The 17229-nt window shown below is 43.4% G+C and overlaps 1 protein-coding gene across 5 annotated transcripts in view; it reads right to left on the bottom strand.

The window, feature by feature from the left end:
* Positions 1-17229, bottom strand: part of March2 (membrane associated ring-CH-type finger 2) — a 32318-nt gene that overhangs the window by 937 nt on the left and 14152 nt on the right. For 2 of the 5 annotated variants that reach the window (XM_021218142.2, XM_029531533.1), the window contains 3 exons: positions 15931-16126; positions 9328-9537; positions 4530-5160 (listed from right to left, as the gene is read on the bottom strand). In XM_021218142.2, the coding sequence (XP_021073801.1) occupies positions 5002-5160; positions 9328-9537; positions 15931-16126 (565 nt within the window). In that variant the 3' untranslated portion in view covers positions 4530-5001. Of the gene's footprint in view, positions 1-882; positions 1894-4529; positions 5161-5217; positions 5648-9327; positions 9538-15930; positions 16127-17229 lie in introns of those variants that run through there. The other 3 variants (XR_002381183.1, XR_002381184.1, XM_029531534.1) reach the window with 3 other exon arrangements.

Here is a 17229-nt window from a genome sequence, read left to right on the forward strand (position 1 = left end):
AACTCAGAAATCTGCCTGCCTCTGCCTCCCAAGTGCTGGGATTAAAGGCGTGCGCCACCACGCCTGGCTAGCTTTTCTTAAATGGATAAAGAATATAAAAATTATGTTGGCAGAAATTCTTTGTATTGGGGAGGGGGATGATTGAATACAGGCTTTGAGCATGCCATGGCTTGCATGTGGGAGTTGATTTTCTCTTCTCAGTAATTAAATTTAAGTTGTCAAACTTGGCAGCAAACATCTTTACCCACTAAGACAGAGCCAACCCTGCATGCAGAATTCTTGACAGGTTAATATCAAACTAAAACTCTCCACATAATTCAAAGCATTAGAAGAGATGTATAACAGAACCTCCCTCCCACCCCCTTTCCCCTGACTCCTCTTTTCCCCTTCTTTCCCTCCCTTCCTCCTTTTCTATCTCTCCTTTATGGCACCTTCCTTACACCATTTCCTGTGACCCTACATTCCAAAGTTATGATGAGAAGTAGGTACCAAGCTTGGAAGGGAAGAAGAGTGAAGATGCTTGTGTGTGCTTACATACGGGTTTTATGGTATTAGTTCACCAGTCACCTAATGCCTGATCACATCGCCCTGTTCCTCAGTCATATTGTTCCAGTCAGGAAGTCTCCCAACCTGCTCTTCCTATAGACCATATTCTAGCCTCTGAGTCTTCACTTTCTGAAAAATTGACTTCCCCTTGAGTTTCCAGTTAGGGCAGCAAGATACTACCATGCATGAGCCTATGTACTAGGCAAGAGATGGGTGCAGAAAACAACAGGGAAGACCAGACTGTACTGGATCCACTGGGATGATGAAACTGCTTTTCTGAGGCTCAATTTGGAAGTAGGGTTAATGAAAGACTCCTGCCAGACAGTAGTGGTACACATCTTTAATTCCAGCACTTGGGGGTCAGAGGAGGTGGATCTCTGTGACTTTGAAGCCAGTCTAATCTACAGAGTTCCAGGACAGCCAGGGCTACATAGAGAAACCCTGTCTCAAAAAAACAAAAACAAAAACAAAAAACCCCAGTAAGTAAGTAACATGCTCCCCAGAAACCACCTTTTAGGGCTGCCCTGGGCATTAAATGCAGGAAAATGCCAAGAGCCCTAGGCTGTTACATAACGCAGCATGCAACAAGAGCTCAAAAGTGAGCTGGCTAGGCATGGTGGCACATAACACATAATCTGTGTTTCAGAGGCAAACACAAGAGGAGTACCACAAATTTGAGAACAGTCTATTTACATTATTCCAGGGCCAACTAAAAAAAAAGAGTGAGGAGCAACAGAAGCTGTTATTACCACAGCCACATTCTGCATCTTTCTTGAGACTGCCAGAGGGTAGGGCACAAAGCTTAACATTGGGGCATCCCCAGCTCCTAAAGCTGTAGAACTTCAGATAAAGGTTTTCATATGTCGAGCCTGTCTTTCCACCTTTAGAAATAGAGGTCATAACTGTTTCTTCCCCAGAGAAGAGGAGAGATATGAAGCAAGCTCAGAGTTGGGTCTCATCCATGATAATCCCAGATTGGTATAGAGAGTATTACCATCAGTCATAGAGAGTATATGGGATCTGGCATAAAAAATATGTGAAAATTGTTCTTACCTTTTTCCTTTTGGAATGGAATCAGGACCTCCCACATGATTAACATATTTTGTACCTATGATGGTTTGTATATGGTTGGCCCAGGGAGTGGCACTGTTGTAGGTGTGACCTTGTTGGAGTAGATGTGGGTTTGTGGGTGTGGACTTTAATACCCTTGACCTAACTGCCTGGGAATCAGTCTTCTAGTAGCCTCCTTCAGACAAAGATGTTGTGAACTCTCAGCTCCACCTGCACTATGCCTGCCTGGATGCTGCCATGCTCCTGCCTTAATGATAATGGACTGAATCTCTGAAGCTGTAAGCTAGCCCCAATTGGATAATGGTGTTCTTATAAGAGTTGCCTTGCCAGGCAGTGGTTGCACATGCCTTTAATCCCAGCACTTGGGAGGCAGAGGCAGGCGAATTTCTGAGGTCAAGGACAGCATGGTCTACAAAGTGAATTCCAGGACAGCCAGGGCTACACAGAGAAACCCTGTCTTGAAAAACCAAAAAAAAAAAAAAAAAAAAAAGAGTTGCTTTGGTCATAGTATCTGTTCACAGCAGTAAAATCCTAAGATTGTACAATTGAGTTACATACATGGCCCTGGTATACTGTCAAGTTTTATTATTATTATTATTATTATTGTTATTAGTTTTTTGTTTGTTTTATTGTTGTTGCTACCATTGTCATCACTGTTGTTTAAGATAAAATATTTAAGCTGTTCTGGAACTCCCTATATAGACCAGGCTAGCCTTGAACTCAAAGAGCTCCTACTTACTGCCTCTGCCTCTTGGCTGGGACTAAAGGTATATGCCACCACACACGGCTTATTTTATCTTGAGACATGATCTCATTATGCAGCCATGGGAAGACTGGAACTTGCTGTGTATTTCAGGCTGCCCTCAAACTCACAAAGATCTGCCTGCCTAACTCTAAATCTGTGTACTGGATTAAATATATGTACCACCACAACAGGCCCATTGTGATTTATTTTATGTGTACAGGTGTTTTGCCTGCCTGTGTGTCTGTGTAACATGTGTATACTTGGTATCAGTGGAGACAAGTAAAGCATGTTGGATCCCCTGATACTAGAGATACAGATGGTTGTGAGCCATTACATGGATCCTGAGAATCAAACCCAGGTCCTCGTCAATAAAAGAGCAGTCCAGTGCTCTTAACCACTGAGCCATTCTTCAGCACCCCTTGCCCCACACTTGGGTTTATTCTTAAAATCATTTGTTGCTGAGTATATCACTCCATGGTAGATCATTTCCCTAGAATATGTGAAGCTCAAATTCGATCCCCAGTAGCATTTTTAAAATATATACATATATATAAATAACATATATATATATATATATATATATAATATACATTATATAGAGAGAAACAGAGAGACAGAGAGACACACACACATACACACACACAGAGAGAGAGAGAGAGAATATATATATATATATAGCCAGGCATGGTGATGCATACCTTTAGTAATTGCAGCACCCAGAAGACAGAAACAAGAAGATCTCTTTGAGTTCTAGCCTGCCAGAGCTACTTAGAGACTGTGTGTGTGTTTCTATGTATGTGTGCACTAAAATTATATTAAAAACTTAATTTATTTAATGATCCTGGGAACTTTGTCTTTGTTACTCAAATACTCAATCACTGAACTATATCACCAGCTAAAATAACTTTTAAAAAATCATTTATTGTAGCCAGAGAGATGATTCAGTGGTTAAAAGCACTTGCTATTCTTCTAGAAGACAGAAGGGTTTTTTTTGTTTTTTTTTTTTTAAGATTTATTTATTTATTTATTTATTTATTTATTTATTTATTTATGTATGTAAGTACACTGTAGCTGTCTCCAGACACTCCAGAAGGGGGAGTCAGATCAGGGTGGTTGTGAGCCACCATGTGGTTGCTGGGATTTGAACTCAGTACCTTTGGAAGAACAGTTGGGTGCTCAAGGAAGCCAGAAGAGGCCAAGAGATTCCCTGGAACTAGATAGAGTTATAGATGGTTGTTAGTTGACATGTGGGTGCTAGAAACAAAACTTCTGTCTTCTAGGGCTGGTGAGATGGCTTAGCGGGTAAGAGCACCCTTCTGGAGAAGAACCTCTCTGGGCATGCCTGTGGGGATCATCTTGATTGTACTGATTGATATAGAAATACCCAACTTAATTATGCCTTGATTTCTCTACCATGAGGGACTGTACCTGTAGTTGTGAGCTAAAACTAAGTGCTTTCTCCCTTACATCACCTCTTTTTTTTTTTAAATTAGATATTTTCTTTATTTACATTTCAAATGTTATCCCCTTTCCTAGTTTGCCCTCTGAAAATTCCCTATCCCCTCCCTGCCTACCCCTGCTCCCCAACCCACCCACTCCTGCTTCCTGGCCTTGGCATTCCCCTATACCGGGACATAGAACCTTCACAGGACCAAGGGCCTCTCCTCCCATTGATGACCCACTAGGCCATCCTCTGCTACATATGTAGCTAGAGTCATGAGTCCCACCATGTGCTTTCTTTGAATTGTGGTTTAGTCCCAGGGAGCTAAGGTACCTTTTTTTAAAAAATGTGTTTTATGTGTATGAGTATTTTGCATGCATTTATGTATGTGCACCATATGTGAGCAGTGTCTACAGGAGCCTAAACAAGGCACTGGATTCCTTGAAACTAGAGTTGGAGACAATTACAAGCTGCATAAGAGTACTAGGAATTAAACACCAGTTCTTTTCTAGAGTAGCCAGTGTTCTTAACCTCTGAGCCATCTCTGTACCTCCACTTAAGTTCCTTTATCATAAAAATAAGAAAAGAAAAAAAGAAAAGAAAAGAAAAGAAAAGAAAGGAAGAGAGAAGATTCATAACAGATCCCACAAAACAAACCAAGAATTTTATACTTTTTGCCCCCACAGAATCACTCACTTGGAAAAGTTTAGAAACATAACTGATGAGTCCATATTAGCCAGCAAGGGCTCCTTTTATTCATTCAGGGGTGGGTTTTTGAAACGCAGTGCAACTTTATAAGATTATAAGTCAAGAGTGCCAGTAAAGCAAGCCAGCTAGGTGCAGAGTAATGCAAGAAGCTTGCTGGAACCTTCGAGTCCAATGGGTGCCCTTGACACCAGCAACTAAAGCTGTTGTGCAAAAGGTGTCAAGTATCTCAGAATGAGATAGAGGTGCCCACTCCATCCAAAGCTCAAATCTGTCCATCTGTGCTTGTCATATACAACAACGTGCAAAACAAAACCCTTGAAAATATGTTCACACAGGATCACAGAGCAGGTTCTACTTGCTGTGGCTACTGGCCTGAGAAGCATCATAGCTGTGTATGAAAAGTCAGGCAGCCTCCATCTTTCCAAAAGCCAGTCGCATTGCCATCTGACTCTGGTCTGTCTACTACCTCTGAGCCCTGCCAGCCAGGGCATCACACAGGGGTCTCCTCTGCCACCTTTTTTAAGAGTCCAGTAGCCAGCAAGGAGTGATGTGGGTCCTCGGAGCCATCTGCTTCCCGAATCTTCAGGCGGACTTTCTGATTGGTCTTCCTCCATTCTGAGTACAGCTGGCAATGGTATCGGAAAGAGACCTGCGGGGGTAGTCCTGCAGTGGGTGGGAAGGTAGAGACAGGCCTCCACCCTGGGGAGGAAAGGGAGCCCTGGCATTTGTCATGGGTCAAACCTTGAAGCAGTGCCACCACGGGGCATTTCTTGAATACTATGCACACACTCACCCATTCGGTCCTCTGAGGATACTCTGATAAGCTGTGAGTCTTGTAAAAGTGGGGGATCTACCACCTTGATCCCAGGAGAGAGCATGCCTCTTCTAACAGTTGATGAGAATAGAGACTTACCAGTCTCTTAGGATTATTTAACCCCAACCAATCACAAAATTGCCCAACGTGGTAGCAACCAAGGTGTCTCTTCACAGGTAAGAGGATAAAAATGATGGTGCATTTACAGGACTGGGAAGACGGCTCAACGGGTAAGAGAACTTGTTTGAGGACATTAAGTTCAAATCCCCAGCATCCATGTAAAAAGCTGAGCAGGACCCTGTACCAAACCTGTAACCCCAAACTTGGGAGGAGAGGGAGGCAGAGACAAGAGAATTGCTAGGATTAGATGGCTGGTAGCACTCACATGTGTACACACATATACCTAGACATATACCCTCCCCCCCCACACACATCTGTGATGGTTTGTGTATGTTCAGCCCAGGGAGTGGCACTATCAGAAGGTGTGGACCTGTTGGAGTAGGTATGTGGGTGTAGGATATAAGATCTGTCTGGAAGCCAGTATTCTTCCAGCAGCCTTCAGATGAAGATGTAGAACTCTCAGCTCCTCCTCCACCACGCCTGCTTAGATGCTGCCATGTTCATGCTTTGAGGATAATGGACTGAACCTCTGAACTTGTAAGCCAGCTCCAGTTAAATAATGTCATTTATAAGACTTGTCCTTGGTCACAGTGTCTAATGTTTACAGCAGTAAAGCCTTAACTAAGACACTATCACTCACACATACAGACACACACACAGACACACACACACAACACTCTCTCTGTCTCTCTCTCTCTGTCTCTGTCTCTCTGTCTCTCTCTCTGTCTCTCTCTCTGTCTCTCTCTCTCACACACACACACACACACGCACACGCACACACACACACACACACACACACACACACACACACNCACACACACACACACACACACACACACACACACACACGAAGTGAAAGCTGGAGCTGCAAATCAGTGGTAAAGTGCTTGTCTGGCATGTGGTTGGGGGAACCATTAAAAAGAGTCCATCTGGTACTGTAGGAATGTAACCTGATTAACTGGGTAAATCCAGTTACTCAGTAAACTAAGACCGGACAATCACAAACCTAAGGTCTGCCAGGACTACAGAGTAAGTTCAAGATCTGTCTGAGAAACTTAGGAAAAACTATGGAGACAATAAAAAGATGGATGGTCACCAGGGGTGTTGGAAGAGAGAGGGACAAACAGGTGGAGAACAGAGGAGTAATAAAAAAAAAATGTACATGAGTACATAAACCAGATGTGGTAATATCTCAGCAGTTAGAAGTAGAGATATGAGGACCAGGAATTCAAGACCATCCTGGCTACCCAGGATGTGTGAGGGGCTACATGAGACCCTGTCTCAAAAAGGGAAGTGGGCAAGGGGACTAGGAAAATGGCTCAGCTGATAAAGTATCTGCCATGAGAGTGTGAAGACCTGAATTCAGTCCCCCAAAGTTTGCATTAAAAAAAAGCTGTGCATTGTGCAATGCATATGTAACACCAGGGCTTCAGGTCTGAGACAGGCAGATCTCTAGAGATCCCTGTCTAGACAAAACAATGGGTTCCAGGTACCTCGAGAGACTCTGTCTCAAATAACAAATGGCCGGATGGTTCAGTAAGTAAAGGCTACCAAGCCTGACGACCATGAGCTATGGCGCGCGAGAGGGGACTGCCAACTTCTGTAAGCTGTCCTCCAACCAACACACACAGAGAGAAAATAAATAATTGTGCTTGAGAAACACAGCCGTGCAGATCTCTCTGCGTTCCAGGCCACCCTGGTCTACATAAGTTCCATACATTTTTTTTTAAGTGGATGAGCTGGAGAAATGGCTCGGAGGATAAGGGTGGTTGACCCACTTCAAGGCCCAAGTTCAATCCCCAGAACCCTTATGATAGAAGGAAAGAACATACTTCTTAAAGCTGTGCTCTAACATCCATATACATGCCATGGCTCATATATATATATACACACACACACACAAAATAAATGAATATAACAAAATATACAAATAAGATGAACAGTGATTGAGGAAGACACGCAATATTGGGCTCTCTCTAGCCTCCACATATATGTATACATGTGCACATATGCACCCATATACTTATAAACATATAAAATGCTCTCTAAGTGCTAGGGACTAAGTCCATGGTAAAGCACTTACTTAGAATGCTCAAGCCTCAGCACCACAGGAAGAAAAGAGAAGGAAGGGAGAGAGGGAGGGAAAGAGGAAAAAAGAAGCAAGAAAGAACTTCATGGGCTGGTGAGATGGCTCAGTGGTAAGAGCACCCGACTGCTCTTCCAAAGGTCTGGAGTTCAAATCCCAGCAACCACATGGTGGCTCACAACCATCTGTAACAAGATCTGACTACCTCTTCTGGAGTGTCTGAAGACAGCTACAGTGTATAATAAATAAATAAATCTTTAAAAAAAAAAAAAAAGAAAGAAAGAAAGAACTTCATTGGTAGTGGCCCAAAACACTCTTTCTAACAGGTGAACATCCCACACATTACCAAAAGCCTCAGAGTATGTCAAGAGGAAATGACTAAATAAATACAGTAGAGCCACACGATGAATTGGTGCTCTCCAGAGCTACCTCTTTTCTTTTGAAAGGGTATTAGCAAAGGATAAAATGAGCAGTACATAAGTTTCATGCAATTTATATATTTTAAAATGTGTCCCTTTGAGATAGGAATGCATCTTGAAAACTACATCACATCCTTATTGTACAAACACTGGCAGTTCTTAAGACACTACCAAGCAAAACCTGAGCTATATCCTGGCCAGATGTCTTTTCTTTCTGTGTGTCTTTCTAACTGTTTATATTAATTTAATGTCTTCTTTCACAATCTCATTTATGTATATATACATTTTAATTACTCTCACTCCCACTCATTCTCAACACCATCCCTAACCTCATCAAACCCCTACAAAGCCTTTCCCCATATTCATGTCTTTTGTTTTACTCTGTGTGGCCAAGGATTCTGGTAGATACCAGAACCTAGTGGGTCCAGCCATGGATACACAACTGAAGACAAAGTCCCCCCTTCTTCTCCGGAGTCTATCGGAAGCCGAGAGAGGTGAGGGCTCATAATTTTTTTGTTTTTTTGTTTTTTTTAGATTTATTTATTAATTATATGAAGGTGCACTGTCGCTGACACCCCAGAAGAGGGCATCAGATCTCATTATGGATGGTTGTGAGCCACCATGTGGTTGCTGGGATTTGAACTCAGAACCTTTGGAAGAGCAGTCGGTGCTCTTAACTGCAGAGCCATCTCTCTAGCCCTTTTGGAAGGTTTTTAATCTATATTTTTGCTACATTTATTTAGTTATTTCCATGACAGCATACCCCACGGCACCCTTATGTTAGGGCAGATGGCAACTTGGAATCATCTCTCACCTTCCACCACATAGGCCCAGGGAGTCAAATTCAGGGCCAGCTACTTTACTGCTAAGATATTTCACCTACCCTCAGTTTCTTTCTTTCTTTCTTTTTTTCAATTTATTTATTTTAATTTATATGAGTATATGGTAGCTGTCTTCAGACACACCAGAGAAGGACATATGGATCTCATTACAGATAGTTGTGAGTCACCATGTGGTTGCTGAGAATTGAGCTCAGGACCTCTGAAAGTGCAGTCAGTGCTCTTAACCACTAAGCTATCTCACCAGCCCTACCCTCAGTTTCTTAATATGAATCTGTTCCACTTCACTCCCAATGTCTTCTTAGCTCCAGCCTTTTGCTGCTCTGTCTTCCTTCTTCCCATCTGACCCATAGTGATTAGATGTTCCTGTGCACTTGAAGCAAAAGGCTCACTACTGGCTGGGGGCATTCCTGGACCTGTGTTTCAATGCCAACCTGGAACGACAGGAAGCTGAGGGGCCCACTTCCAGCAGAAGCAACACTCATACACAGCCTAGGGACTCCAGCTGGGCCCACCCACACGGACTTTACCCACTCACCAGTGTCCAGAGCACATAGATGGTAAAGAGGGCGACGGTGAGGGCAATAAGACCTACAGCTTCCAGCCGGCTATGCAGACGGAGGTGGTCTTGGGCCCCTCGCAGGCAAAGCCAGCCTGAGATGGCAGCCAGTGGTGTGATGAACACGAAGCACACCATGTCACAGCACAGTGTTCGCTTCTCAGTGCGCGGCCCTGGGTCCTTTAGCCACTGTAGAGATGCAGATGACAGAGAGGGGTTATGTGGGGGGATGCTGCAGAATGGGTAGGGTTGGGGAGAGACTACAAACCTAGATCTCCATATTTCTATTAATGAAAGGAGTCTGCTGAGTGCTTGCCCCCATTTTTCTGATGTGCAAATGGGGGCATCAAAATAAAAGAAGAGTTAATTCATTTATGCAAATTCCCATAGCTAGAACAGACTGAGTATTCCTATCCTAAAACTCTACAATCCAAAATGTTCTAACAATCTGAAACTCTAAAACAGAGCATAATGGGGGAAGGAGGACCGGAGAGCTGGGCCAGAAGTTAACTGCACTTGCTACTTCCAAAGAACTAGAGTTCAGATCCCATCATCTATGCTAAGGGCTCATAACCAACCACCTGTAACTCCAGCTCCAGGGGACCCCATGTCTTCTACTGGCTTCTCAGCACCTGTGTGGAACTTGTTATATAGACGAGGCTGGCCTTGGAACTCACAGAGATCCTCCTGCCTCTGCCCCCCAGTGCTGGGATTAAAGGTGTACCATTGTGGTACAGAGGTAGAAAATTCCACACTGTAGAACTCTGTGTGTGTGTGTGTGTGTGTGTGTGTGTGTGTGTGTGTGTGTGTGCGCGCGTGTGTATGTGTGTGTGAGATCATCATCATCATCATCACCACTGTCGTGGGGACTTAATTGCTTTCTCAGATAGAGTCTCATGCAATCCAAGTGGGCCTTGAACTTCTGGCCCTTGTGCTTCCAAGTGCTGAAAGTATGGTATAATGCCCAGCTCAAAATTATTTAAAATATTCTATCTAGGGGTACAATTTAATGGTTCAGCACTTGCCTGGCTTGAGTGAGGCCCTAAGTTCAATTACTAATATCCCTAGAAAAGAAAGAAACAGAGGAGGTAGAGATGTAATCCTATAATCCCAATCCCTGAGAGATGTAGAAATAAGCATCATGAGTTCAAGGTCAGCCTCTTTAGGTATGAGGTCCTCCTAGAATATGTGAGAACCTTCCTCAACAGACAGATGTAGAAAGTGGTGGCTTGAGTAAAGACGACCTATGTATACTCGTATAGTTGAAAATTTAATCCCCAGTTGATGGAACTACTAGGGAAGAATTAGAAGGTGTGGCCTAGTTGGAGGAGATATGTCACTTGGGGCAGGCTTTAAAGTTTTGAAACCACACATCATTTCCAGTTAGTCATTCTCTATATCCTATTTTCAGTTAAAATATAAGCTTTCAAATACTAAACTATGCCTGCCTGCCTGCTGCTTTGCCCCCTGTCATGGTGACCATAGACTCACCCTCTAAAACTGTAAGCTCCCAATAAACTTGTCTTGGTCATGGTGTCTTATCACAGCAATAGGAAAGAAACTAAAACTGACAGATATTTAATTTTTTACATGTGCATGCATATGTATGTGTGTGTGTGTATGAGGTATGTAAGGTGGTCGTGAAGGCCAGATCCCTTCAGGAACTAGGGTTACAGGTGGTTGTGAATAGACTGATGTGGGTGCTGGGAATTGAACTTCAGTCCTCCAAAAAAACAGTAAGTGATCTCACTGCTGAGCCATCTCTTTCCAGAAAGAAGAGAAAGAGAGAAAAAGAAAGATCTAAAAAAAAAAAAAAAGCTGGGTGTGGTGGCGCATGCCTTTAATCCCAGCACTTGGGAGGCAGAGGCAGGTGGATTTCTGAGTTCGAGGCCAGTCTGGTCTACAAAGTGAGCTCCAGGACAGCCAGGGCTACACAGAGAAACCCTGTCTCGAAAAATCAAAAAAAAAAAAAAAAAAAAAAAAAAAAAAAGAAAGCTCTGACACCATATATGTTGACTCCAAGACACTCAGTTAAAGAGTTCTTGCCTAGTGTGAGCAAGGCCCTGGGTTCCAGCAATACAAGAAACTAATTAACTAAAGTAATATATTTTTATAAACTTACCTTAGGAGGATAGTATAAGTTATATATACACCTCTATTATTCATGAAAACATTCCATCCAACCGCCCCCTCCCGAAATACTCAAAATCAAAACCACTCTATTCCCAAGCTTTTTTTTCAAGACAGAATCTCATGTAGCGTAAGTTGAGCATGAACTAAACAATATATAGACAATACTGGTCTTGAACTTCTGATTCCCACTGCACCACCTCCTCAGTGCTGGGACTATAGTCGTGTGGTACCATGAAGAGTTTTATAAAGCGCTAAGTATCAGATCCAGGGCTTATACCAGATGAACCACAGATCCCAGGTCCAAGGTATAGGCTAGGCTGACCTTGACTCTGTGACCCTCTGTCTCTGACTGTTCAGCATACTACCTGTGTACCCCACCACAACCAGCAAAGCATTTTGGATAAGAGTTATAGCATCCTTTGTCACCATAGTGACAGACTCACAGAGATGATAGACCAAGAAAAACAAGTATGGTTCATAAAAAAAAAAAAAATCTAGAAAAGTCAGCAGAAAGGGTCCCTGTTCTCGTATGCTAGCAGGGAAAGTTAGGGGCCAGCAAGATGGCACTTGCCACACAAGGCTGGTGACCTGACTTCAACCCCCAGAACCCACATAAAGGTAGGAGAGAACCAACTCCCTGCAAGCCATCCTTTAGCCTCCACATGTGTGCTGTCCCATACATGTGTGCATACATACACACACGCACACATGCACAAACACAGAAAATTGTAATCTTTTTAAATGGGACGATGGCTAGGGAGAATGGACAGGAGGAGTGGTAAGGGGCTAGCGCTGAGGACAGACAGCAGGAACATCACAAAGGTTGGTGGTGGTGCCTCTTAAGCTGGCACTCTGAAGTCTGGGACAAGGGTAGGAGATAGTTTATGCAGATACTGGTCCCACTCACTGTATCCTTGGAGCCCAGCTCCCAGGTGGGCTGGAGGTTTTATTTAGGTCTCCCAAGTGACCTATAGTAGCCTTGACTGATCTAGGCAATACTTCCTGGTCTCAGGACTGGACATTGTTCTACACAGTTTAGCCCAGTGCTGTTCATGCTTACATGGCAAGCACTTTAACCACTGAGCCATCTCAGTTTTTTGTTCACAACATCTCATATGTAGCCAAGGATGACCTTTAACTTCTAATCCCCTTGCTTCTACCTATCCAGTGCTGGAATTCTTACTGGATTCTACAGATTGATCTCAGGACTCTGTACAAGCTCCTCATGGCCTCAGGACCTTTGCATGTGCTGTGCTCTCTGCCAAGACTCTCTTTTCCCTAGTCTCTCTAAATTCCTGACTGTCACCTCAGATCTCAACTTGGGGATTCACCCTCAGCCAAAGTCTCTCCCTCACTCACACAACTGCAATCTTTGTGCATGTGTGTGTTGGTGTATGAGTACAGGAAAGCATGTACCACAACATACAAGTGGAGTTCAGAGGACAAACTCAGGTATCAATCCTCACCCTCCACTCTGAGATGTCTTCCTCTTGTGTAAACCAGGCTAGTGCGTCTCCACGGATTATGTCTATACATCCCACCTTGCATTAGGGATTACAGAAATAGGCTATACCTGTCTTTATGTGGGTTCTGGGGATTTGAACTCAGACCCTTGTGCTTCTATGGCAAGCATTTTATCCACTGAGCTATCTCCCAGCTCCTACGTCTTCTCTTGACCTCCAAGTGTTGCCCTGCATAAATCCCACTCCTGCAACATTTCCCTCTGTGATGTTTAGTGAGGTTTTTTAAATTAATTAATTTTTATATGCATTAGTGTTTTACCTCTATGTATATCTGTGGGAGGGTGCCGGATCTCCTGGAATTGGAGTGACAAACAGATGTGAGCTGCCATATGGGTGCCTGGAATTGAACCTGGGTCCTCTTGAAGAATAGCCAATACTCTTAACCACTGAGCCTTTTCTCCAGCCCTGTGATGTTTAGTGTTAAAAGTCAATTTGACAGAATCTGGAATCACAGGGGTTCAGAGTATCAAGGAAGAACTGTTCAGATCAGGGTGGCCTGTAGACCTGCCTGTGAGGGATGTTCTTAATTATATTAACTGAAGTAAGAAGACTCTAACTGAATTGATGGGTGGCACCATCGCATAGGCCAGTCTGGACAGTAAAAAGAGAGCTATGAACACTGGTGTTGCTCCCTCTCCACTTCTGAACTATGAAACAATGTCACCAGCCATCTTGTTTGAGACAGATAGTCCCTACCACTAACTTTACTTAAGAGATGGAGTGTGACCTGGAGCTCTGAGTCATAACAAAGTCTTTCCTATTTAACTTGTTTTTGTCAGGGTATTTTATCACAACAAACAAAACAGGAACTAAGACACTCTCATAATTATTCCTACTAACTAGCCAGTCTGGGTGTCTTGGTGACTGGGACCAGCACTTGACAAAACACTGGGCACACCAGAGTTACTCAGAGAAATACTTGGTGATCTGATCTTGGTAGCACCTATTGGTAACTAACCTCAGCAACCAGAAAAGGCTGGGACAGGAGGAGTCCAAGTTTTGTGTCAACTGGGCCTATAATAGGGAGATAGGTAGAGGATAGATAGATAGATAGATAGATAGATAGATAGATAGATAGATGGAAGAAGAAAAGAAGGAAGGAAGGAAGGAAGGAAGGAAGGAAGGAAGGAAGGAAGGAAGGAAGGAAAAGAAAGAAAGAAAGAAAGAAAGAAAGAAAGAAAGAAAGAAAGAAAGAAAGAAAGAAAGAAAGAAAGAAAGAAAGAGGGTAGATGACTCTGCAGGCAAAGGCACTTGCAAAGTACCAACCCTGAAAAATTGAGTTTAATCCCAGGTCCCACATGAGATAACTTCTGCATGCTGTCCTAGAACATACACTCATATGCCATGGCACATGTGTGTCACACACACACACACACACAGAGAGAGAGAGAGAGAGAGAGAGAGAGAGAGAGAGAGAGAGAGAGAAACACACAGAAAGAAATGCATATATATACATGTAATTTAATTTTTTTAAAGTATTTTAAAATGAAACAACAGGATGGCATGGTAGATCACACCTTTAATTGCAGCCCTCTGGAAGCAAAGGCAGGCAAACCTCTGTGAGCCTAGCCTTGTCGTCACAGAGATTTCAGGCCAGGTTTAGAGCTACTTAGAGAGAACCTGCCTCAAGAACTATCCCCGGGGACTGGAGAGATGGCTCAGCAGTTAAAAGCCCTCTTCTGGTGTGTCTGAAAAGATGGACAGTGTCTCACATACATAAAATAAATAAATCTAAAAAGAAAGTTTTAAAAAAACAAAAACTACTCCCAACAACTGTGTGATAGCTGGAGCATAAGGCTCACAGATACTTCAAAACCAGTTTGGTCTGCATAGCAAGTTCCAAGCTAGTAGGGCTACATGATGCAACCTTGTCATAGATAGACAGACAGACAGACAGACAAACAGACAGATAGACAGACAGATGTAAACAAATAAAAACCTAGGCATGGTGGTATACTTATTAATCCCAGGATTAGGACTTTAAAGACAGTCTGTTATAAAGCAATTTGTAAGCTACAAGAGACCATGTCTCGGGGCTGGAGAGATGGCTCAGCAGTTAAGAGCACTGACTGCTCTTCCAGAGGTCCTGAGTTCAATTCCCAGCGACCACATGGTGGCTCACAACCCTCTGTGATGGGATCTGATGCCCTCTTCTGATGTGTCTGAAGACAGCTACAGTGTACTCACATACGTGAAATAAATAAAAAATAATTCATTAAAAAAAAAAGAGAGAGAGACCATGTCTCAAAAATATAAAAAAGAACTATCAGTGGTAACCCTAGGGGTCAAGCCTTGTGATCCTGACAGTCAAAGGCCAAAGTAAGAGGATCTGGTTAACCTAACCCTGAGTTCCAGGCCTCCATGAGATAGAACAACAATCTATTTACAAAACAAAACAAAACAAAAAACATAGCAAAACCAGCCCAGCATGGTGGTACATGCTTGTACTCATAACAGGAACCAGAGACAGGAAGAAAGTAGCAAATAGATGGCTAATATTAAAAGTGGTTGCTGGCTAGGCCTGGGACTATGACTCAGTTAATAGAGGGCTAGCCTGGCCTGCATGAAGCCCTAGTACAGCATAAATCAGAGATGCCTGTAATCCCAGCACTTGCAAAGTGAAGGCTGGATGACCAGGAGTGGGAAAGTCATCTTCAGCTAAAAGCTACTTGAGGACAGCCTAGGACACTTGAGAGTCTGTTTCAAAAGCAAAGCAAAACAATACCAGAGAAGAGGGGGTGGGGCATGGCAGGGAGGGGCTTGCAGACCTGCAGCCTCTGACCACTTGGGTTCCCACATATCAGCAAATCCCTCCCAGCACTGGCAGGGACATAATCAGCTTTCCAGCTGACCGGGGTAGCTTCTACATCTGTCCTCAAGTTGCCCTTCCTCCTTCAGGATGTCCGGTCTCCCCCAAGCAATATACCTCTGTGAGAGGTCGGGGCCGCTTTTCCACTGCAAACTCAGTGTGACACAGCTCACAGTAGCTGGTGTTGGAGGAAGACAGCCATTTCTCCAGGCAGCTCTTGTGCACAGCTCCCAGTGTGCCAGTGCAGCCACATGGGGACAGCAAGTTTTCCCCAGTTGCTCCCTCATGGCAGATTCGGCAGAAGGGACAGTCACTGAAGGACACAGAGATAAGACTTGTGAATGATGGATGGTAAGGTTTCTTGTTTATCCTAACATCAGTACTTGCTAGGTTACAAGCTCACTGTCACTTCTGAGCTGCTGTTTGGAAAACCCCTACTCATCCTTCAACAGCCCACATAACTTCAAACTCCCATTGGTTGGCCCATATGTTCCCTCCCCAGAGCTACTGTGGGCTCTTGGTAGCCTAGAATGAGCACCCTGTCCATTCGTCTGCCCGCCCAATGCTCTCTTCTTTTGGCAAGATACTATCATGATATTCCTAAGTAACTATCAACTCTTGGTGGTCCTTCTGTAGTCCATTCTTGGTCCTGCTGTTTTAAATTGCCAACTTGACAGGAGATAGAATCACTTTGGAGACAAATCTATAGGCATGTCTATGAGAGATTTTCTAAATTAAGTTAATGGAAGTGGGAAGACCCACCCCAAACATGGATGATACCATTCCATGGGCTGGGGTCCTGAACTGAATGAAAAGGAAGAAGCAGAGACACAAGATGGTCCAGTGGCTAAAGGTGCTCGCTGATAGGTCTGATAGGTCTGATGACCTAAGTCCAATTCCTGGAACCTACATGACGGAAGAGTCTTCTAACCCCCATACATATGCCATGGCATATACACACATATATACTTACAATTTTTTTTTTAAGGAAAAAGCAAATTGAACATAAGCATTCATCTCTCTGATTCCTAAGCTTCCTAACTATGGGCACAATGTGACCAACCATCTTATGCTTCTGCCACTGTGACTTCCCAGACACGATGGACAAGCTTGGACCTGTGATTCCCAATAAACCTTTCCTTTCTTAAGTTGCTTTTTTTCAGGTGTTTTGTCAAAGCAACAAGACAAATAACTAATACAGTCTTCACTATAGCACACACATGATTATATACCCATACGCTAACACATACCACACACAGGATTACAACAAATACACTACACTAACACACATTACACACATACATGATTACATATACATATGTGCATTACAAACACAAGATTTTTTTTTTTAAGACATTATTAGCCGGGCATGGTGGCACAGGCCTTTAATCCCAGCACTTGGGAGGCAGAGGCAGG

This window comes from Mus pahari, chromosome 18 (assembly GCF_900095145.1).
Source record: "Mus pahari chromosome 18, PAHARI_EIJ_v1.1, whole genome shotgun sequence".
Classification (NCBI taxonomy): domain Eukaryota; kingdom Metazoa; phylum Chordata; class Mammalia; order Rodentia; family Muridae; genus Mus; species Mus pahari.